General features: G+C 38.2%; 1 protein-coding gene and 1 long non-coding RNA gene across 2 annotated transcripts in view; one reads left to right on the top strand and one right to left on the bottom strand.

Annotated features, from left to right (window-relative positions):
* NR5A2 (nuclear receptor subfamily 5 group A member 2) overlaps positions 1-25,050 on the bottom strand; it is an 84,317-nt gene that overhangs the window by 20,726 nt on the left and 38,541 nt on the right. The window contains exons 6-7 of the mRNA XM_058030346.1: positions 14,860-14,979; positions 3,844-3,991 (exon numbers count right to left, since the gene is read on the bottom strand). Coding sequence (XP_057886329.1) covers positions 3,844-3,991; positions 14,860-14,979 — 268 coding nt within the window. The remainder of the gene's footprint in view (positions 1-3,843; positions 3,992-14,859; positions 14,980-25,050) is intronic.
* LOC131086999 (uncharacterized) lies at positions 9,285-11,149 on the top strand. The gene is made up of 3 exons (XR_009114826.1): positions 9,285-9,358; positions 10,040-10,128; positions 11,066-11,149. It is a non-coding gene; the product is annotated as an uncharacterized LOC131086999 (long non-coding RNA).

Raw genomic sequence — 25,050 nt, 5'->3', positions numbered from 1 at the left:
GGTAGTAAATCTGATAAACAGAACTGTGTGATCAGCATCTTTCTCAGCTGTTTGTATTCCATGTGTTGGACATGACCTCATCAGGTAGTGTTAAAAGTAGATTTAACACTCAAGTCAGTCAAAGATTTCCTTATTTTTTCTGATTTTAGTAATTTCTTCCTGGCCACTAACTTCCTATCAATGGTGTGACTACAGTTGCTGCATTATCGTATCCATGTTGGTTCTTCTTCTTTGGAGGAAACCTGTCCAATGCAACTAAGAAGTCAAGAAATCCATACTTGTATATCTCTTGAGAGTTAAATTGTGGTTTAACATATTGATTACTTCACTACCTAAGGTGGAATTAAGGGGAGAATATATGTGAAATCACAGAGATGATGCCCCAGAAAACAGACTTTCTTTGGAGTTTGCAAATATAGTGTCAACATCATTCAAAGAAGTGTTGACAAGGGGAACTGCTATCAAAGACTTTTATGTACACAGAGGTAAGAACTAGCTACCTGTAAAGACATTTGCTTTTTACAGCTGAGAGAGGGAATTTAAAAATTATGTAGCTCTTCATATTTAACTGTTCTATAGCACTGAACTAAAGAGACATCACACTTAAGAGACTATTTACCAAACTATTCTGGCATATTGAATAATTGCTGAGTGAACTGTACCATTCTGTAGCTGGCAGTATTGCTCAGAGGGTCCCAGCCAGAGCAGGTGGCCCTGGAGGAGGGACCGGAGCTCCCGTGCCTGGGGTCCCACGCAGTGAGTTGGGGCTGTGACTGCAGGAGGAGTTGTGTGCTGCCAGCCACAACTGCTACATATCATAAGCATCTGGCTAAGCCTCAGCAGTGTCTTCTTTAATGCTGCTAAAAATCAGAAGGATTTTCCTGTATAAACCCATTGCAAATCCTTATGAGTAGATAACGAACAATTACCTCTTTAAAATCTTGCAAGCAAAACTGATATAGTTTAATTCTATTTTGAAAAATTATTCTAAGTACTTTGGGTTTTAAACATGGCTTTACTGTTAGTATGCTAAGATAATCACTTCTGAACTGTTAAGAAAAAAGGCAGAACCAAATTCTTTGCCCTAAAGGAGATGGCTGTCTTTTGGATAGACAGACAGGATGGTACAGCCACGAATAACAAACAGCTTTATAAGGCAGTCTCATATCTATACAGTTATAAAAAATGAAAGAACTTCTTCTCAATAAATTAATTCTGTGGATTATTGACTTCATATTGCCTTTGAGAGGCTTTATAGCAAACATTTATTTTCCAATCAAGCACTGGCCTAAAGAACAACAGTAAAAGGTTTCATTGGCTTGGTTAACACTCCTATGAACATTCTCAGAAATGTAAAAAGGCTATGTCTTGAAGCACTTTTATTCCATTAAACATTACAGGGCCAGATTTTCAACAGCTGAGGTTTTTGAATTTTTTTTTTATTAAGTGATACATTATTGGCATTAGGACCAGTTTTCTGTAGAGATGCCTAAGAGATGTAGATATGTGCTAAATGTACCTAGATACTTAGGTAAAATAATTGCTCCCAGTTATTTATGTAGAATTTGATGCTTAGGTACTTTTGACAGCCCTGCTGAATGCCTACCAGCATTTTTAGACTCTTCAATGTCTTCTAAACCTGACTTGCTCTTAGGCTGTGAGGTGTCTTTTTAATTTCAGCTACATGATTCATTTGTTCTTTTGGGCAGAAACTTAAGTGCTAAGCTGGAAAAGGTATCTGTGTTTTTCATTTCAATCCTGTCATCATTCTCGTTAAGTATTTGCCTCTGTCCTGTGGGTCGAGTGATAAAACCTTTACATTTTACTCTTTGCAGAGTAACATTTAGCTGTGACTATTAGCAAATGGAATTTGCAGTATGCTAAATAATGAACTAGTGGATTTCAAAGGTGTAACTAAGACCTGTCTTAGCTACATGACTTTTACATGCAAGTAATGTGAATACAAGATTCCTATTAGCAGCAAAATTAGCTTCTTTTATAGTAGCAGAAATGAGAGAAAAACTGGCTAACCTGGCTTGGTACAAATTTGCAGGGTATTCCTGCCCAAGTGCTTCAGAAGTGGAGCACAGTACCTGGCAGAAATAGAAGAGCTAGAGGTGTGAGAATGATTCCTAAATCAGTGAAAAGTAACAGAACAGCTGATGAAAATCATTAAATAAAAACACTCCTGAATGTGAGAATTTTCCAAATGCACTTCATTTATTCAGCTAATTTAAAATGTTTCTGAACTGACATGAATTCTCTAAATATTTTATAAGAAGAAAGCTACAGGCTTTATTTGGGCCACTGTATAATGACTGAAAAACCTACTTATGAGGAATTAGGAAATATGAATTCTTGTTATCCATCATATTAATTCATGAAACATAATTTCTGCAACAGATGGTTTGCTTTTGCTTCTCTGAATCTAAGATATTCAAGCAATGAAGCCCTGAGTACAAAATGTTAATAGTTACCCAGGAAATCCATCATCTCTTCCTAGGATTCAAAATGCACATACCTCAGAATGATCCATTCCTGTTAGCATCATTCTAATTTCATTATAATCTGTAAAATATTTTCCATCTTCTGCATGATCTGTCCCCTGTACCTCTGAAGGAACTGATCTTTTATCTTCCCTACATTTAAAGGGAACTTTATCTAAATTTTTTTCAAGCAGGTTCAAATTCTGTAACACCTAGGAGGGACATATTTCAGACTGTAATTGAGATCTACAGTGTGATCAAAAGTCCCTCTTTTAGTCTACTTGCAATTGTATCACAATAGTTTATTTTTAGAATTTGATTCATTTACAGAATTTTTTAAAAACTGAAAAATGAAAGGAAGGCATTATTAAATGTCATCACTGCTGATATCTTTCATTGTGTCCTTGGCTCACTTACTCTCTTTGTAGACAAAAACACCTTTTCAGTAAAACAGGAGGTTTTGCTATGGAGGAATGGCTGGGCCTGACCTTATTTATGTTTTTAAGTTTCTCCTTTCAACTCTCTGCCAGGAAAAAAGCCACTCACTTGGGCAAAGTTCATTCACACCAGCTTTACAACAAAGTGCAAACCTGAGACAGAGGACAGGCAGAAAAATCTCTTCCCATGAAGTCAATAGGAATCCATCTCCCTAAGATCTTTTTTATTCTTGGCACCAGTGATTTTTCTCAACTGATTTATTGGAGGGCACTGGTTTAACTAATTTGTCTTGCATAGGTATCTTTCCCATTCTGTCCTCTCCACTAGTACAAAACAATCTTCCCTTAAAGGTTATTTCCTAGCCAGATCTCTCCTAAAGCTATTATCATTAATTTGCACTTTAGGAGTTCCTTTCACTTTTAAAAAACTATGAGATACATTCCTGATTTATGGGTTACAGTGTGACAGCCATCATATGCAAAGAAGATTGTTTATACTTACCACAGACATCCTTGAATAAGAGGGAAATTTCAACCATATCCCCAGTCCATGTGCTTTACATAACTGTATTCAATATCATAGAAGAACATGGCAATCTGTATTTTCCATTGTTCTCTAGGATGTCTAATAGAATTTTATCCTTGTTCTGGAAAATTCAGTATTCAAATACCAAAATACAGAAGGTTTATAATACTCCACAAAATTCCATAGGTTTTAGGAGTAATTTCCATGGAAACACACTTTTAATCCTTATACATAATTTCCCTGCAACTGATAATTAAAAAATTATCCTCAGATTACTGTGAACCTCATTAAACATATTTCATAATCATGTGTTTCATGAAAAATTGAAGAAAAGCAAAACATTTTCAATGTTTTTTAGAAAAAACAGTAAGTATGAAGATTAGAGTGTACCTACCTAAACTAAACAGCACCAGGAATTTGAGACAGACAAATTCTCGTAGGTCAAACTGCAGAGAACGAAGCTTTGCTACCAGTTCTTGTGCATGGCTCATAAGATTGTTGAGGGTGGCTCCAGCTTGGGATGCTATTACAGAATAATCCACCTGTAAAAGAGAATTATATTCCTATCTGGTTGTCCTGCCCACACTTCAGGATGTTTCAAGCAATAATATGCAACCAGGATACTCCTGGACATAGAAATCACTCTTAATTTAATGATGTTACCAAATCAAGATGATTTTATATATAAACCAATTTTAACCCAATGGTATATATTGCAAATAACATTAAACCATATATCTTAATGGTACATGATATCACTGTGAGTACTGGTTTGCCTGTATTAGCTTTTTTAGAAGCTTTAAATACCTGCCTATGACACAGGTAGCTGTCCACATCTCAGTTTTGTTCCCTTGGTGTCTCCTGTTCTCATTGTAATAGTATGATCCTGCAGAGAACAACTGATGGAGTGAGCTTTGTGCCTACCCTGGCTGTATTGCTCCAGAGGGACACAATGATATTCATGGGAAACAGTCCTGTGTCCAAACTTGGCCAGAAACATCTATTCAGGCCCAGAAATGTCGGTGTATTCCCACAGGAAACAGGTATTGTGTGGGTGGTTGCTGTTCTCCCCAGCTACACAAAATCCCTGTATTTATTGGAATTGATTGGAACTCACTTGTTCTGGCAAGTGCTGCCCTGCAGGGGAAGGAGGGGTGGCAGGTGTGTGACAGCCCAGCTGCCCTCACACTGTCCCCAGCAGTGACCTCAGTGCATAGAGCTCCTTCCCCTGGGCTGGGGACACAAGTGGTGCTGGCCTCTGCTGCCCTGGTCATGCTGTCCCTTGTTCTCAGGGCAGGCTCAGCTGCCTGGGAGCTTTCATTGTATGCAGAGATCCAATGGAGGCCTGGAGTTAATACATTTATTCAAAAAGGGAAAATTCACAAGCACAAGATGCTTAAGGTCTCCCATTGCTGACTCAGCCTTGGGTGATCCTCGAACCTTGGGCAACCTCTCCAAGCCCAGCATGCTGAAACTGTTCTGGCTGATGCCAGTCCCATTGTGGGGATGTTTCCATGCAGAGACTGCCCTACCCCTGCCACTCTGAAGGTGTGCCTGCTTGTCACAGGATGGTGACCAGTGGGGAAGGGCACAGCCTCTGGGAATGGTGTGATGGGAAGGAGAAGGGAGGGGCTGGGTTGGGCTGGCTCCAGGACAGGGCAATGGTTGGTGTGGAGCAGGGTTTAACTGCTGTATCAGAACTGGGGTGACCTGAGCAGCAGCTTCAGCTTCAGAGCTCAGCTCACTTCTCATCAGAGTGCTCCACGTCCCCTGCAAGTGCCACTGTCCCATGGCCATGGCCTGCTGTGCTGCTGCTCCACACAGAATCACTCCTGGCCAACTGGCTGAGACCTAAACGGGTCAGTGGTACAATTCCAAAACACTCTAGTATTACCTTCACCTTTCTCTTGTAGGAGCCTCCAGAACAACAGGGAAATTGCTAATCATACTTCATCTAAGTGAAGTCTGGCTATAAATTACAACTAAGCACAATGGTAAGTGCTTGCTTTGGGTCAGTCATTTGTTTAATGGAATCAGTGCTCTCAACCCATCTCTAAGGTTTCCCATAATAAAGTAGTTAATAAAGAATGGAGCAGTATCACCACAAGAAACAAACCAATACTGCAAAATTTTGTTTTTCCAGGCTCTGATCCCTTAAAATCTGTTTTTTAAAAAAAACATGTTAAGCAACATGTATTTTGATTTTTTTATTTTTTAAAAAATTATTTTATTTTAAAACTGCTGAATTGATTTTGCTGAAGCATAAACAGCAGTAAAACTTGGAATACTCCTAGCCTGACAAAATTGCAGAATGGAACGATAAAAAGAAGACTGAAAGAAACTAAAATTAACTTTTCCTGGTAATGACCTTAATATAATCAATAAGTTATTGACTTTTAATAAGAGATTTCATTTATATACTCTTATTGCACTCTATAAACTGATTGGAGGTAACTGCACAAGAAAATGAGGTTACACTTCTTGAACGGAGGTTAAGAATAACAATACTTTGCAGTGTTAGAGCAGTTTGAGTTGAGTTCATGCTTCAATTAAATCAGCGGATTAGGCTGAAGAATCCTGTGAGGTAGGTTATTGCTCTCTTTTACACCTGGGAAAACTTGAAGTAGTGACAATAAATTGTTTACTCAGGGCCAAAGAAATCTGTGGCTGCACTACGATCTGATCTTTGGAAACCCTAGCCTATCCATCTTTCAAAAACTACTTGCTAGTTCATCTCTTACTTATCACTCTTTCTATAGATGCATTTGTACGTATTTCTTTATGTATATATACCTATATAAATAATAAGAAAATATTAAGTAAAATTCCTCAAATAATTTTTACTTAAAAATCAGTTTAATGTAGTGACTTGGTTCAACTACATTGTATTGAGAAACTGGTCACATATAAATATGAAATTTCATAACTTAATAGCTCTTTTGTAATTGTTAAGAGTGGGGGAAAAAAGCTTCAAATCCCTTACTGAGCTTCCAATTTGTGGCGAAAATATGCTGCTCACTTCATAAGAGGAAGTTAAGATGTCTGAATGTCAAGAATATCAGTGGCCTTAGTGCAGCGATTATGCCATAATGGAAAAACCCAGTAGATGCCTGGATCTCCCAGCATCCCTCTACTGGAGAGCTCTCAGGCAGCCTGCTCCTCTTTCAGGTGCATTTAATATTTGCAGCACCAGCAAATTTGTCTGGGAGGCAAGTCCTCATCTGCCACTCACCAGGAACAGGCTGTATTAAATTTTTATATTTATTGACATTTCATTACCATAATTGACTGCAGTTGGTTCTCTAGTAGAAGGCACAGGGCTGCCTCCTAAGCAGGAGAATTGGTCCCTTGAGTAGGATTTGCAATTAAAAACAACGCAGAATGGATTTTTTTTTTAATTGTGTAAATATGATGAGTTGAATTTTCAGCTTTAACTAGAGAATAGTAGGTGTGCAGAAGGCTTTTTTCAAGAGTGAGCAAAATTATGAGTCAGTGGAAAGACGACCCCCAAAGGTGTCAATCAGTTTATACAAAAGCAACTGTGCATGAAAAAGCCTCAGTTAATGTCTATTCTGAAAAAGTGGTCACATTAAAGACTACACTGTTCTGCTTGCTTGGTCCTTTATGCAGAAATTGATACGAAAATTTGTATTAATTCTTTTACCTTCCAACGTTATTAAAAGCATTTTTAAAAGACAAAGATTAAACCAGCTTGGATTTTGTGCAAAATGCTTAATTGCATAATGAAGTCAGAGCACTTACTTTGTATTGGGCATTGTACTTCATATTGTGCATTGATTTAATTTAGTAAAATCAAATCCATTACTAAAATATTCTTGCATCCCAATCAATACTACTACTTTTCACATTGCTTTTGATGTTGAGGATGTTATTTGGCATTTTTGAAAACAGCAGCTTTGTCAGAGCTTCCACATAGCCTAATTTGGAAGTACAACAATGAGCTGAAGTTATGGCTGCACAAACAGAAGTGTGAATTCCTCCTGTACCCTGTGCTAAAAAAATGCTGTGGCTGAAGGCCACAAATAAAGGGAACACCTGTTTGTGTTTTTTTTTTTTTTTGTTTTGCAAATGGTGTTTCATGGTAATTCAAAAGATTTTTGAAGAAAAATTACTGGGCTCAGATAGTAATTTTTCTGGTGGAATCAGGTGGTGGCTTCTGGTATCACCTTCTCTATGCCCACAAAACAGTCTAACACTTAATGGTGGAATTAAGTTCACTTTTTCTTCTAAAATTAAGGAGTGTTTGATTATTCTAGAGTATGAATGTGGTATCATGGGTAAATATTGTGTGGAACTGCACCATCCCTTTCAATGCTTCAGCAAGCTTGAAATTGTCTCCAGAATATGATTAGAGTGATTTTACTTGTTGATGGTGTTGCCAGGTGCTGACTGTCCCTGAATGCCATTCCTTTCATCCAGACAGGAATTGCACAAGTAATGAATAAAGCCCCTGCTGTAGCTCTGTTCAGTATAGTCTAGTAGACTAAGGCAGTCCAAATTAATAAAAGATTGATTTCATATTGGATTTAGTAAATTACACTACTGTGAGCTAGGGGTCTGAAGGCAGAGGCAGTGAGTGCCTGGGTGCAGCAAAGGGAGCATCGTGCTCCTCCTGCTCTATGGGGTGCAACCCTGGCCAGCACCTCTGGCTGCTGGGGGCTGCTCCCCAGCACCCCCTCCTAGGCTTCAAACAGCACTGAAAGCCTGGCTGGCCATCACTGACCTGCCCTGGGTCTCTGAGCCCTGACCCTGCTCGAGTGGATGCTCGGTGGGTGGATGAGCCTCATCTCAAAAGCATGCATTCAGTATAGAGCAAACAAGCTCATTTACTATTGCAACCTTTCCACTGTTTCCTGAGATACAGCTTTCACTGGAAACTGCAGTGGTTATTAAATTCATTTTGAGCTTTTAATATAATTCTTTTATTAAAAACAGTGCTTCTGTTACATTTCTAAGCAAATAAACATGGAAAACACTTTGAAGAGGCGCCTACATACAAAATTTGAGGAGGTTTCAGAATGGAAAAACCCCACAAATATCCTTGTATCTGCTGGTTATCAGGTTTGGATATATTAATTAAAATTTTGTTGACTTATGCAGCATAAGATGCTTGTCATTTTAATGTGAGACACAATAATAGAAGATAATGAATTAAGTTGCCAGTGGCCCTTTCCCCTAGGATGATATGGTGCTTGATAATTAACTATAATATGCAAATAGTAACACTCCAAAGTACTGCATAGTACAATAGAATCCATTTCTTTACGAAGTGCTATAATGTACTTCTGTTGTTTTTGTAATATTGAGATGAGATTATACAAAATCACTGCTGTGTTTGATATTCAGTAAAGCTGATCAGAAGACAGAGAGTCCCTGGAAAAAATGTTGTGAATGTCTGGGTAACATCTCACAAGGCTGCGTTAACTCAAACTGCTTCTTCAGGAGGTATGAACCATATAAGTTCATTCCACCTTAAGACCCTCTTATTTTAGCCAAATTTCTGCTCTACTGTTTAAATCCTTTCCCACAATGGGAAGTCAAGACTGGCTGTACTCACCTTGGATGCCATCACTATCACTACTCCAACAGGCAGTTGGGACAGACTCGCATGGTGCTTTCTTCAAACTGAGTTTCTGAACAACTTTGTTTTTCCTGCTGGGCAAGCTTAAAATCAGCTAAGGGATTTTTCCTGAGTTTGTGTTGACAGATTAGTTCACTAGCATGGGACTGGTTTGGAGAAATACTGCCAGACTCCAGGCAAATAACTTTTGTTTTCTTTCTTACACACAGGAGCCATGAGTAAGAACTACAAAAGAAATGTTTCCCATGAAGACAACACAGTCAGCATGTGGAAAATGAAAGTACTGGTGTTCAAGGATTCATGTCAGGTGCTCTCTCCATGAAACTTTACTGGTACAGGGATTTTAGACTTAAAAATGTAGTGCTATGATGGTTTAATGGCTACACAGCAAAGCACATGTGAATTAGGATCAGGTTGTTCATAGGTATGTCCATAGCTACATGAAAGGCTCAAAATATGTAACAAATATTTTAAAAACCTGAATTCAGGGCACTTCATGGTTATAACTGTATTTTGATGTGTTTTACCCAGTTTAACTGAGCACATTTAGTTCATCCCCAAGGAGCAGCCAGCATAATATTTTCATATCTTCATAAGGCCCTTTTAAGAACTACCACAACCTTACTTTCCTTTAGGCAGAAACCACTAGAGTAAGGAACTGTGCAAAAAAACTAATATGATACAGAATAGTGAAATAATGATTGCTTGACCTCATTTGTATCCTCCTTGAATCAAATCCTGTGTTTATTTGCTGATGTAAGGACTTCCAGATTTGGCCCTCAAATGCCAGTACTTCTTTTGTGCCCACCACAACTGTGAAGCCTCACTGACTATAACACAAATTGAATGAGAAAAATATACTTGCTAATTTCCAAAAACATTAGAAGTAAAAGGTTTCCACTAGATATCCCTGAGCTTTCTATACCTATGACTTGTGGGTGTCCTTTACAGCCACTCCTCTTAACATTCTTGTGCTTTTGTATTTCAGTGATACTTCTGCAAGGGTGGTCTTTCTCAACAACACCATCAAGATCTCATGCTCTTTCTCTGGTGCTTTGCTTTAGAATAGAAATCCAGGTATAAAGATGCATTTGCGTGGTGATTGCAACTAAATCAGTAGTTTCAACAATCTCAAAAAAATCTGAGATTTAGGCACATTTTTGGATGGCCTTTTTAATTGGAAAGGCTTTGCAGAGGGAATATTTGGAAGTAGAGTGAAGGTATGAATAAAAGGAGCAGATGAAGCTACAATTCACATGTTGTGCATTAACTGTTGCAGGAAAATGCACAAGTAACAATATTCTGTGCAGAGCTTTAGCATCTACCTTATATGTGCTGGGTCTTGGAAGCCGGCAGTGTATTGGTCTTGTAGAAGATACAAGAGGAAAGTGCTGAGGTTGGAGGAATTAAAATTCTATAATTAGAAATGGTCTGTTAAAATTACATGGCACATGGCAAGTCTACAAAACTCAGCTTGTGGAGAGCATATTGGCAATGATTTACAATTAACCACCACATTGCAAATCACTCCTTAGCTGTTTTCTATTATGAAATTTTGAGAGTTGTAAAATGCATTTGTGCTACTTTATTTCCTTTTGAAATGGTAATTGCTACTGCTGAGGGGCAGTACTTAGTGCAGAAAATGAAGTGTGCAGCACAGGGAGGAACTTGTTTCTGAGGAACTGCTGAGGAATTGTAATGATCTGAAAAAAGTGCTTTCTTGAAACACATACACACAAAAGAGTTTCATTTATGAAACCCCAAATAAATAACAAAATAAAATAAAACACAGTTCTTTTTATACAAGGGCCAGAGCTTACTAGTTTGTTGCTGACTGCACTTTTTCCCCATCAAAGTGGGAACAGTGGATTGACACTGAGTAAAACCCATAAGTCAGTGGCTTGAGGGAAATGCAGATATATGGAAATGTGATAGGAGTGCCCTAAAGTAATGGGTTTTGAGCCAGTGTGTTTGAAAATTATCAAGTGTTCTTCTAACTACTATCCCCTTTTAGATACCTAGTGCAGCACTGACAGTGGTACCGCCCTGGGGACCTGGATAAAGTTTGGCTTTTGTGTCTGAGGAACAGAGGCTGTGCACTCTAAGTGGAGTGAGCAGGTATGTTCTAATTAAGGATGCTAAGTTCCCCCCTTACAGCTTCCACCTTGATGGTGATTTCTAAAAAGGGCAGTGTTTATGAGTAGCTTTTATGGAGGGATATATTAAGGAAAGCGAGGAGTGAGGCTTCTCAGGTCCTAAATTTGCTAACTTGTGACAATAAGCTTGATCTCTCAGGGTAATAAAGTTGGCAGTCTAGCTCAGGTCCTCAGTTTAAAGTTATTATCTTTGAAAGCCAGATGATTGACTGTAATTTTGCTCATAGTGCTTTGTTGGTAGTAGAAATAAAAACATCTACAGCACTTTTCATCAGAAGTGTCAGAGTGCTTTCCACACCTTAATCAACTAATTTTTATGAAATGGTGGCATGGTTTTTCCCTGTCTCTTCTGTGGGAACTGAAAAGATCAGGACAGGAATCAGAAAGCATGCAGGAATGGTGCACTAGCAAAGACTCATAATGCCCAGGTCTAGAAGTGTGGCTTCCCAGAATTATTTTACAGTTTTTACAGAGGATACAGACACAGTTTAATTGTCCTTTCATAAATACATTTCAACAGATGTTGTGTCTAGGAGTGCAACAGCCTGAGTTAATGCTTCCAAGATGGTTTACCTTGACAGGTTGGAAAAGAGGCAGTTGTATTGGATCAACTTGTCTAAAAAAGTAACTCACTACTGAACAGGGATGTGCAAAAGCAGTGCACAGCAGCTGAAGCCAGGAGTGGCTCAGGATGGGTGATGCAGAAACACCATCCATGTCCATGTCCACTGCCATGGAGTGATAATGTTAAAAAAGGGTTCAGCTGTATTGAAACATGCAAGGGATGTTGAATTGCTAGTCTGGGATAAACCAGGAAGATGTGGGACTGCAGCTGGATTCAGATGGTGATTTTGTGGCAGCAAGCACAGACCAGGCTGAGGTTCTCAGTGCTACCTTTGCATCAGTCTGTCCTTACAAGATGTCCTGGGCTCTGTGCATTGCATCAGGGCTCAAGGAGGAGGAGAATTATGAGCACTAGGTGTAAGTTGGAAAAAAAAAAAAAAAAAGACTTCATAGGACAACCAAGGAAAAACTTTCTCCGCATGGAGATTGTCAGGCAGTGGTACTGGCTGCACACGAAGTTTTGCAGTTTTCATTCTTGGATGTATTCAAAGCCCAACTGGACAAAGCTCTGAGAAATCTGGTTTGAGCAGGGGTTTGGACAGGTCCTTAAAATTCTATCCTGTGATTTTAAGATTTGTAGCTCTGACAATTCTAGATATTTTAAAACTTCTGCTTAGCTCACCCAGCCTTGTCCATCTAAACAAAAGTGTTTCTTCCAAGAATTATTTTTACCCATGAAAATAGTTTGAAAAGATGCTGGTTCAAAGTAAATGCTTTTGATGCAGAAATTGCCTACAAGCCATGTAGTGGCACAGCACTGGCACTGCTGCAGCACCTCGACCAGCAGCAGCCTTAGTGAGAAACGTGTGCCGCGCACAGCCTGGCGGGGCAGGCACCTGCTCCTGGAAGCAATCTGGCTTTTCACTGAGGAGCCACTGGGGCCAGAGCTGAATGAAACTGGGACAAAGCAGAGGCAATAGGGGAGATTTCAGAAACAGCAGCCAGAGACTCTGTAGTTCAGGTCTAGTGTCTCCCTGTTTCTCAAAGAGAATCTGTGACACAGCCATGGGAGTATGTTTTGCAGCTATTAGGAACTGTGAAATGGGAAAAAGGACTGGCTGTAGAGTTCTTGTTGCTGATGTAGTGATATCGCTCCTGCTCTTAGCCTAAGTGCAAAGAGGAAAGTAAAGAAGGTGATGGAGACTCTAGGGGTGCTTGCACCGACTTCAAAATGACAAATTTTGACGTAGGAAAGGGAAATTGGACTTAAAGAAGGATGTATTAAAAACTACTTTACAAACATGGGCAAAAATGAATGCAGTCATTCCAACATAGCCAGGTTTTAACCTAGTTGGAGACTGCCTGCAAATGCACAGCTTCCCAGTCCAGCTGCTGATTTGCAAGCAGTACATTTAATAAGCATCCTTGCTACCTGTTGTCCAGCAGTGAAGAAAAGCTCTGCTTTGCCTTGAGATCATGTACAGCTGGCGTTTTTATTTTCAAGAAAAGATAAAAGTGGCTAATGAGGTAAGAATAACTACTGTGTGAAAATGGGGACAATGGCTAGAATTTAAGGGTAGTTAGATGCCTCTAATGATTTCAGTGGGACTTAGGTACTCAGTACCTTTAAAACAGTGCTAATCACATAACAAAGGAGACACTAATTTAGCAGTTCTCTCAGGAACAGAAACCTGTCAATGTACTTTTAGCTTGATAAACAAGCATCCTGTGTGGTAAATGAAATCGTTTCCAGTGAAATTGTCTATCTTGCAGAGCATGAAATGGAAAGGGAATCAGTCATTTTCTCAATTGCACCAATATAAATAAAGAGTAATGCAACTGAACTAACTTTTGCTAATGCAATTAGGGAGTAGAACGATATCTGAGAGGTTAGTGACTTTCCATGAACTGCAGGAGTCAGTTCTATGGATAGAATTTGAGTTTTCCCAATTCCTTTCTTGAACAAGTCAATAATTTCTCCTTTCTATTGTAGACCTCTTAATCATAAATGTAAACAGGAGAATCAGAATCCTTCTGATTCTTGCAAACATTTATTCTAAGTGTTAAGAAATGGCTGCATCTTTAAAATTACAGCTAAAGCTGTCAGCAGATTCCACAACTTGCAGACACAAATGGTGTAGCACAGGAAAAGGAGCTCTTTCCCATGTGTGTCTAAATTGAGGCAGTTCAATTCAGTTTGCAGCTACTTAAATACCAAAGAGCCATCATTTGTTTTCACTTCAAGACAGAAACATAATGTACAGGCACACCTTGCTTTTCTTTGATACTGTCTCTTTTTTTTTTTTTTTTTCATTCTGTTAAAAGCAGAATAACAATCTTAGGAATAAGGTTCTTGATTTACTGTCAAGATCGTTGTGCTTTGGAAAGCATAGTGGAGACAAAACTTTTTATTTCTTTTGTGTTTTCTCACAGTTTTCCTAATATTTACTACATTATAGCTCTTGCATTTTGGGAGATCCTTTTATCTGACACATGAAGAAAATTACCCCTGGATAGCCAGGCAGAAACTGCAGGGTGCATACCCTGAGACAGTTTCTGAGACACTATCTGCTTTTATAGCCTATGGACAGAATAATTTTCCTGTGATTAGATGTCTCAGCTGCCCAGTTTCTCACACATGTGCATATGTCTCTAAAAGCAAGGTATTTCTGAGGTAGTAAGCAGCAGGTTCTCTAGATTTCTGATCCAGCCACTGCTTCTTTTCAGTAAATCACAATTCTGAAGGGAAGAAAACTATACATGCTTAAACCTAAACATTAGGTTTGGGAGTGTTGTTGTTAGAAACCATTAAGCCCCAAGGAAATACTACTTCTTGACAAACAGTTCTCATCTGCTGCTTTTCAATTAATGAAGTATTTGAAAAGCAAAGTGCTTATGATTATATCTGCTTTTTTAGGTTTATCTGTAATCAGCAGACTAGAAACAGAGTGCACAAGTGATTTTACCTACACTACTTGTGAAGGACCTCTGAGAACACAGTGGTGCTTCTGACCTAGTTAAACTCCTGGTATTTTGAAAATTATTATAAAAACAAGAGATGACTCTTTCTCTCAGACCACATACTCACTTGTTGCCCAGTAACCAGAAGGATGGAGCCTTCTTTCCCATGTACCACTTGCCGGTAAATGTGATCCAGAATTAAGAGTTCGCTCCAGCAGTTCTGAAGCAACTTCATTTGGTCATCAACCTGTAAAGGAAACACAAACATTGGTGACATCACTCTGGGAGTAAGTCTGGCATCACACTAGGGAGGCAGCCCTCCTTCACACAGCTGGCTGACAGGAGAACAGAGGTGCTGTGTAGAAATATTCATGCCCAAAATTGCTGTTTGCAGTTGAATAAACAGAACACTGCTGCAGCCTTTATCTGTAAAATGTTCTCAATATTTACTCCTGATTAGATTCTAGGAAAGCAGAACTAGGAATTAGATTCTAAGAAAGCAGACCTTTGCACTGTTATGCTAAGTAGTAATAATTGTATATTTGTGGCAATGGGATTTTATTTTTACCCAAAACAAGAAGAGCAGGAAATTAAGCTGATGTGAACTTTCTCCTATTCCCCATCTTAAACCTTAGCTTCTGGAAATGAGAAGGAATCTGCAGATTCCACAAGCGTTATTGCTTCAACAGGCCCAAGTCAGATACAGGTCCCTTGCAAATTAAAAAGTGAAGAGATGTTAAAAAACTCTCTAAAAATGGCTGTGGTGCCATGAAAAGAGAACACTTCTTAATAAGCAGAAGGTGAGCAGCTTTGAGTATCACTGGTAGGGCAAGAAAGGGCAATGCACAAGTCAGTGGTGAGCAGTGAGACACATCCATGAGTGGATTGGAGAACAGAAGGAACATAATGGGCACCCAGAACAAGGAACCTACTTTAAGATTTTCTGAAGTTATTTGGGATCTATGTCTTAGAGGACAAAGAAATGTATCTGTAAAGTGACTGTAAATGCAACTAGATTGTATTCAGTCTTCTTCACTTAAAGACTGAAAAAAATTAGGATTTCCATGGAAATGGGGGAAAAATTATCACAAATTAGTGGAAGGTAGACTATGAAATTAAGTAATGGTAAGCATCAATATCCTCTGAACCTATTCTTACTGAGCTTCCTGATTTCTTTTTAAAATCAAAGTCTTTGACTTTAAATGGGTGCCCTGAAAGAATTGAGAGGTGCATAAATTAGTCTTGCTACAATTCAGGGTAGTAATAGCACCTATGTAATTGAAAGGACTCTTAAGAACCTGCATAGACAGCAATTGCTGAACAAATTAAAAATGCTATAAATGCTATAAATCTAGTTTCAATTGCTTTAGAACTAGATTTTGTAATACACAGGAAACCACACTACAAAGAGTAATCCTGCATGAGCTGAATTAGATAATGCAGTAGGTGTTTTCAAGCTTTATCAAATATGACCTAATGAATTTTAGAACTTTGTTCTTTCAGGCTTGCTTTCTAGTTGTGTAGTAGAGAAGGCAGTAACATTTCTTATGAGTAGATTTTTGTAATGTCACCTATGAAAGTTGCCTACTATTGCCTCTCTCTTTCCAATCACTTGCCACATAGCTCAGACTTCAACATCTGAAACAGTGAAATCTTTGCCTCTTCCATTTGTCTTAACTTCCTTTCAAAGGCACAAGAGGCTCTGTGCTGCTGTTCGTGTTTTCCCATACAGATACAGAGCAAGGCTGATTTGGTATTAAAAATCTCTTGCTCTGCCCACAACATGTATGTGACTACAAAACTGTTCTGTTTCAACCAATTGATTTGTTGGCTCAAGAGAGGACTGTAAATCACCACATTGATACACTTGGGCCAGGTTTAATTAATTATTTGAAAACGATATTTGAAATACACAGATTCTGTTACTCTTGTTTTTTACATGAAACTATTCTTTGATAATTTTTTCCTCTGAACAGAAAGGGGTTGAAAAAAATCACAAAAATCAGAGACATCATGTTAACAGGATAACGTGACCCGAATTTCACAAAAAGCTATCACAGCTTACATCCAAAGAAAACAAATTTTGAGAGAGTTAAACCTTCAGCATCCATGTCATAACACCTGTTACCTGAATAAGGTGTCAAGCATTTGACTGGACTATAAATGATTATATATTTCCAGTGTAAGCCAGCTGTCTCAGCCACAGGCTTTTGAAAACAAACCACACTTTAGAGGTCTGGCTTTCTGAAGATCCCGACAGCAGCTACTCCACAATCAAAGCTTACCTCCCAAGCTCTATCCTGTCATTACTGAGCCAGTGCTGTGAGAACAGTGCAAGATGGAAAAATCACAAAAAATGGTTCTGCACATAGTCTGTTCCTGCTGTTTTACAAGCCTGACAAAACTAGCACAGTGAACATCTGCTAGTGGTTCACAAAATCTACTCCTCTGTGTTCGCTCTAATTTAACTAGTGAAAGCCCATAAAATGGATAGCATAACCAGCTCTATACACATCCCAAACACTGTATTGCCTGCAGAAGATTATTAGATCCAGCTGCTTTTGCCATTTTAAGAAAGATGGTGGGGCAGCAGATGCCTCCAGTTTGCCCTAGGAAGGAAGAAAGAAACATGACTTTAATGAGGATTGTGTATTACTAAAAGGTAGCACAAATGACCAGTTCCAGCCTACTTCTGAAAGACATGTAGATGAGGAAAAGCATTTAGATCACATTGAACAAAACCAGTAGTGCACCACTTCTTATGTTAGGACAAGCTGGTAAAGTTTATGAAGTGTGTAAGTGCAGCAGAACACAAACACCATTGTGTTTCTGTGGCATGTCGATAAATGTGTTGCAGAAGCATGTTATCTGTCAAAATGACAAAATCAGCCTTTGACCAAAACAATTATGTGCCTTAAACTGAATGTGCCTGAAACTGATCCTGAAGGCAAAGAGACTCAAGTTTGCTTCTGAAGAGGAAGGTCCTCTGAAGGAAAATCCTCTTGTGGACTTCAGTCTTCTGACTCCAAAGCTGGAGAAGGCTGCTCTGCCATTAGCAGTGTAAGCAGGAGAAGAGGTAAGATTCTGTCTCCAAGACAGCTACATAGAGTGTTTCCAGGAGTGGAGGAAATGGATTCTCAGTTTGAAGAGGAAAGGTCTAACCCTGAGCACTTTGGTGACAACACTATCTCTTGGCAGGACAAGAAGATAGGAATGAGAGTGTCACATCTGCCTGCTAAACCCTGACCTCCCCTCAGCTGGGCCCTGAGCTTTTATATGGAATTCAGAGGAAGTTTGTAAGTCTCACTGAGACCTCTATTGACACTGAAATACACAATCACCCCTTATCAATTATAGTTAAAGGGAAGACTTATCTCAGAAATGCTGGTTACTCATCTGAAAAACTATTTGTGCTGATGTTATAGATGAGGAAGGCTAGTGTGACACAAGAGTAGTATTGTTGTAGAGTGTATGCTTCCCACAGCACAGAACGTTAATCATTATAAACTTTTGTTTTTTCTGAAGAACAACACTGAAATTGCCAAACAGTAAAATGAAGAATAATGTGTATGCTTTGCTGAAATTCACCTTAATCTTATCAAAACCACACTGTGTCTTTCTTTTAGGAAAGTATTTCACAATATTTTGTGCTGTAACCAACAACTGCAGATTTATTGCAATTTTTCTTCTGAAGAGGTATTTTCAGCCTGAAACTTGATGAATTACCTGTTAAAAATTTCAGGGTCATGGTTTTTTTTTTGTTGTTCTAAGTTAAATATTTTCCTTATAATTATTGCTGCAGATTCAGTTAAACAATGTGTTCACCTTTTACCCAGTTTACACCTACTTTTCTCAGAAGCTGGAGACTCCTTTTTCATCTCTGTTCATTTACATCAACTTGCCACAGTAGCTTTGGGCTTTTCTGCTACTAAAAATTTAAAAGGGTATCTAATGATTTAAAGAAAGCACAATAATTGAAATTTATGTGATAAGACTGTGTTGGATTCAGCTGAATTATTTTTACTTATGATTCTAATAGGAATGCAAATATGGAATAACATGAAGCATTCATCTCATAGTGCCACTTTTAAATTCTATGGCCATTGAATATCCATTTCCTAGTGAATATGAAGTGATTAAACATCTGTCTGAACTGCTCAGCCTGAAGCACATCGGTTCAAGGAATGGTTGAACTTTCTTTCAAATGCAGTTAGGAGATCACTCACAAGCCATTGCAGACATATAATTTGAGTTGTTACTCCATTTTCTTATGCTATAGTGGTGCAAATCACCCCAAATCAAAGTTTTATAAGACAAGTGCACTCCAGAGACTATTTTTGACTCCTGAATGCATGCATGGTTTCCAAATCATTATATAGGTAGGGAAGGATTTGGGCTCTCCAGATGGCTTGCTGCTAACAGGGGGAAACCTCCTGTGCAAGGCTGCTGTCAAAAGGCAGCACGTAACAGCCAATGTGATTTCAGAAGTGAATGCACATAACTTTCAGAATCAGTGAATGCCCTAATAAAATGTGATTACTACCTATAATCTCAGTAATAAAATGCTACAAAGTTCAAGAAGAAATGATTTAATATTAACTATGATTGTTCCAGCTCTTTACTAGAAACCTGTGGGTTATAAAAATTTCTAGGTGAAGGCAGGGAGTGATCTTTACAAGTCTGTGTTTGGTTAAATGACTGTCCTGTTTCCATCTAGCTCTACCATGAAGGGAGTATAAATCTTTTCAACTTTGGTAGTGCTTTACACTTATCTTGATTTAAAAATGAAAAGAAATAGAGAAATACTTCAGTGTGTGCCTTTTCCTGCTCCTTTGCAGACTGTACAGAGGCTTTTACACAAGCGCAGTTGTACTTGGAATGTGCCTCTGTGTGTAACTCTTTCTCTAGTAACTCCTGAATCCACCAGTCAGACCCAGAATATTTCCACAGGAAGTTTTTCTATCCAAGATAAGTTTCTATATGCTTTGTTTGAATCAGTGTCCACACAGAGGAAAGTAACTGCTGAATACCACGCTGAAAGAAAGGTTAATGTACTCATCCTTTATTCAACAGCAGGGAAGTAAGAAAGAGGAAGAGAGAAGGGCTAAAATGCTTCATTAGTTCCTTGCTTATGGAACCATTATTATTTGGAATATCAAATTACTTTGGAATTTTTTAAAGGACATACACAAAGAATTTATAGCACAAAATAACATTTGAAAAGTCCCACACTGTTTTACCCTTCCAAGCTGTGGAGGGGTGCATGTGTGGTGCCCATGCTCTGAAAGGTGTGCAGTGTTTCCTGCTTAGGAAATGTGGGCAGGGAGAGCAATGGCTTTGCCACAGCTTCTCCACTCACATGGCCCTGGACAGCTCCCTGTAAGATCACTGGGAAAGAGGGGACCAAAGCAGCACTGCCCAGACATTTCCCAGTTTCATTGCTGATCCTCCAGAGAGTCAAAATTCTTTAACAGAGCAGCCTTGAGCATCAGCTCACACTCATCCTGTTTTCTTGCAGGAGTGGAACACAAGGTGCCTGAGTCTGGGGGCCTCAGATTGCTGAAGGAGTAGGGGAGGGCAGCAGATGGTCATCCTACTAAAGAATAAGATCCCTCTTATGGATCTCTGGACTCCATTTAGAAAGTATTCCCATCTATTAAGGAGAAGGTAAATGACCAATCTCACTTCTACAAGCATCAGGTGAAAGGGCTGTTACAATAAGTTTTCTGTGTATATAAATCTATTATATAGGGCATCAAATGCAACGCATAGCACTCCTATTTCTTGTCCTTTTCCTCACATTTATCTCTGTGCAAACTGCATGAAAATGACTTGGTATTTCATAGTCAGCATTATTTCTGATGAATTATGAATGTGTTTTTCTTAGGTTCTTTTTTGGGTGGTTGTGGGTTTGTGTTTTTTATTTTATTTAACTGAAAATAAGAGAAGTATTTCTTTTTAGTCCCAACTGAAAATTTTGCTTACAATGCAGTGTTTCTTGCCTCTCAAAGTGAATAGAAAGATAAGGAAAAGGCAAAATTAATTATTTTTGCCATCTGTTTCACAGAGTAGATGTACCTTCTTTAGCACTGAACCAATAGAATTTACCTTCAGAATCTTACTCCTGTGGATATTTCTGCAGATGTTAGTGCAGCCTAAGCTTATGCATAGTTGGGTCTAGTATTTTATAAGAATTACATAAAGCTATGCAGTTTATGTAGCAATTTTGGTACTAGTGCTGTGTTGATCCCTTAAATTTCTCTGGAAATACACCTGTTTTTTTCTGATGTCAACAAACCAACTATAAAATTGTGTTGGACCCTATTCTTAACTTGCATGGATATCAGTTCATTGACTTGCAATAAAATCTAAATTAATCCCACCTGATGAATTATTAGCCTTGTGGGTCTGATCTGCTTTTTAGGCTGCACAGTGATTCCCTTGGGGAATCAGAAGACAAAACTGAGTCCAGTAAACTTTATGATGGTGAATGTATTCTTAATATATTCAGTCAGCAATTTCACTCTATTGTAGAGCAGCCTGTGATTAAAGTCTCTGTGGTCTTCTCCATGTCACATATATTTTAGCATTACCTCAGAGGATCTCTAATGTCTATATAGTGTTCCATGTCTAATTTCTATATAATGTTCCTTTCCTGTTTGGTGATTAATTGGTTAAATTATGTTTTCATTTTTCTTACTATTAGTGTATTGCTCCAGCTGAAACTTATTTTAAGAGTCTACAGGTAAACTCCAATATTAGCTCTCATTTTTAAATATTGTTTAGATATCAGCAACATCAAATTTTAACAGAGATCAATACAATATATGGGGTACATTATTAATGTTAAAAGACAAAGTTCTGGTAAGAACTAATATTTTTTTGGACAAAATAAATACTCTATTAAAACTCAATCAAGTAGGCATTGTATAGAAAATATTTTTAACTTGTGACAAAAGACACATGCTAATTTCAGAAAGCAATCTCTAATATGATAACAGGCAACCAGAGTAATTTCTCAACACACTTATGGTCCCATTCTTTCAAGTGTTGCATGCCTCAGAACACTGTTTTTTGCATGAGTTTTAAACAATAGTTACTTAAATCAGCTCTCATTTAAATTACACTATGTGGTTACTCTTCTGTTTAACAAGGTTAGTGTTTATTTCCAGTACAGCTGTTAAGTGGGTGTGGAGTATGGGAAAAAGGCAAGTCATAAGTGAAGAGTAATCTTACTCCCTTTTAACAGGTGACACCTACACTGTTGGTTTGTGTACACAGTGATGGACTGTATTTACGATCACACCAATGGGAATTGCAAATAATTTTCTGAAGTCATGACTAAAAAGAAATTAACTTTAGAGCACCATAAGTAAGAGAAGAACAATTTGCAGGGTGAGTATTAGTGACAGTCAGGGTTGGACACTGACAAACCACACAAAGAATCCAGTACATTTAATGTTTCATACCATTTGTAGTTATCAGCAAATCAGTAGTTTTTTATTTAAATGTTCTTATCTTTTGATTGAATAGCACTGTGATATTTTTCAGGAATTAAAATGTGTTAGTTTATATTTTACGTTTCATAGTCCTCTTAAAACTTTTGATGGACATCCAGCTATGGAAAGGCAAGTATTTCCTTCTGCCCATACTTGAACGAGGGAAACATAAGGATGTAGGGTATCCAGACTGAGGGCTGGACACAGAGTCACCTGTAATACACTTTGGCAGTAGAGGCTGGTGTTACTGTGGAACACTGCACTTGCCATACAAATGTATTCCACTGTGTTCTCCTCTGATTTGTAGTAGAACAGCCAGAAAAAGCCACAGCAAAAGCAGTAAGAAATCATGAGAAATGGTATTTTCATTCAAGATGTGAGAGGAGATGGTATACTGATGAAGAAAAAATACAGAAATGTTGTCTTACATCCTGAGGGCTGCAGCAGTAACAGTAAGTCACTGGGGCAGAGATTAAATGAGAAAGAAGACCCAATGCTAACGGAGAAAATGAAAGAAAAATCAGCCTTATGAATGGGTGTTGTCATGTATTAAACCAGTATCCATCTGACTAGATAGAAAAAATTGCTTAAAAACACGGAGGAAGCTGAAGTCATCCAAGAAGGTTGTGGAGGTGTAGTGATGCATGATCCAACAAGGTACACAGGAATGATCTGAAACACTTACTACCTCTCTTTTTATCTTAGAAGCATTGCAGGAGGCTCTCAGCACGCAGCTGCTACCATCTAGCTAAATCCTTTCAACTAGGAACATTGCCTTCAAAATATTGCCTCCTTACCCAACAGAGCCAAGTGTGAAAGAGCAGACAGAGCCATGTTATTAAAAATCACAGGAAGTCCTGATTGAATGAATGTTTAAGGAACAGGCAAGTGTGTATTAAAATATTGTTTTTTTCCATTCATCCTTTCATTTGGCTTTGTTTCATTTATTCCTACTTCCTGTTTCCTGTAGTCTAATTTGGAAATCTCTGAAGTATCATTAAAATACAATTGTCACAGCTCTGCTCAGGTCCCATATTGTCATTAGCTCTGCAATTAGGATTAATATTAATTTTTAAAAATATCTTTGAAGATACTGGTTTTACTTGGGTTGTTTGGTATGTTGATGAGAGGAACTTTTGCAGTACAGAGCACGGAAGGAGTAGGAACCTTATAAGCAAAAATGATAGTAGACTGTGACACAAATGAGTCAGCCTGACTTTCTCTGCTGTCACAGCCAGGCACAGGTATACAAACTGTGAGTCTCTAAATTGGGTTCCTACATGTCTGCATGCAATAGAAGATTAGCTGATTAGTGTGTTTGGAAAAATTGAGAGAGTATGTACATCTAACTTACTGGGTTTTTCTTAGCTTGTTTCTGAATGGCAGCAGGGATGATGAACAACAAAATGCGGCTGCTCTAATTACTTCCTCTTCTCCCATGAGTGCACTACACACCTCTGCTGCAGGAGTTAAGTTTCAGACTGGGAGAGGCTTGGCCAATGGGCAACAGCTTCCAATACAATGGAGACATTTTCTTCAAAAAATCTTTTTTTGCATTGCTTATGTGCAAGTATCTGACAATCTGCTATTAATCAATTAATTTGGTTTGTAATTAGGTTTAATATGAATTTTATTAGTGAAGGTTTGACATGACTAAAAGATTACCATAACACCCAAATGTAAGAAGTTTTGTTGTTTATTCCCAGGTTTAGCCCAATTTTACCAAAGTAGAGTGCATGATGACTCTGCCTCTAATAAGTTTTTCTGAGCTGTATTAGAACTTTTTAAAATATGGCTACTTAAACCTATATCAGGGCAATTTTCCTGGTACATGGAATAGCTTGAATGATTTAAAAGTATAAATGAATGCAAGATTATACAAATATTCAGCATTATGTCACTGACAGGTAATGGACTGAATTCTGTCTTTGGCTAATCTGCCTGAGGGTCTGTTTCTTTTAGAGTATAAGGTCTTTGGGGACGGGCTGCCTATTACTGTCTTTGGGCAGTATCTGTCTATGTTACCATAAATCAAATAGCAGAAAAGGGTTGCCTGACTGCATGGAACATACATGGACACTTCTCTGTAAATAAAATTATCAATCTTTCAATCTAAACTGCCAGCTTCCAAAACAAACACACAATGTCCAGTTATATAATGCAACAAGATATTATTAGTGAAACTCACTGACTCCTTACATAAATATGACCATCAGCTTAACAACACCCTGAGAATATTTTGCTCAGTAATTTTTGCACTGTGGCATAATCATATAACCTGACATCCTATCTAACCATGAAATACCAATAGTTGTGGCATTATACAGAATCCTGAGCGTGGATGATTCACAAGAAATTCTTACATTATGAACATCTTCAATATTGATTCTACAATTCATATGCAGACAGAAATACAAAAATGCCTGGGTTTCAACAAAGGGCTTCAAGGAGCCAGTCCTAACTTTTATTGCTTTGTATCTGTAAAGCCTTTGATAATGCACACATTTTTAAAGTACACCCTAACATAAGCCAACTTCTATGTTCAGCTTCATAAGACAGCTCCTTTTGTATTTCCTCTTGCATGAGCACACACCGCACCAAAATCCAATATACTGTATCAAATTTATGCATTTTGCAAATATATGACTATTTGATAAATGGAGTTGAAAATGGTTTTTTTTTGTTACTTTTAGCAAATGAAGAATGTGCACAGTTTAGTTTGTAGCTCACATGTTGCATTCAAATTGCCTCTTTCTACAGTGCAATGTGCATATGAAGTTCTCTGAGATGTCTGAACTAGATTCACTGTAAGTACTTAT

This window comes from Melospiza georgiana, chromosome 9 (genome assembly GCF_028018845.1).
Source record: "Melospiza georgiana isolate bMelGeo1 chromosome 9, bMelGeo1.pri, whole genome shotgun sequence".
NCBI classification, from domain to species: domain Eukaryota; kingdom Metazoa; phylum Chordata; class Aves; order Passeriformes; family Passerellidae; genus Melospiza; species Melospiza georgiana.
The sequence above is the reverse complement of the archived record's forward strand: the minus strand, read 5'-3'. Positions and strand labels throughout refer to the sequence as shown.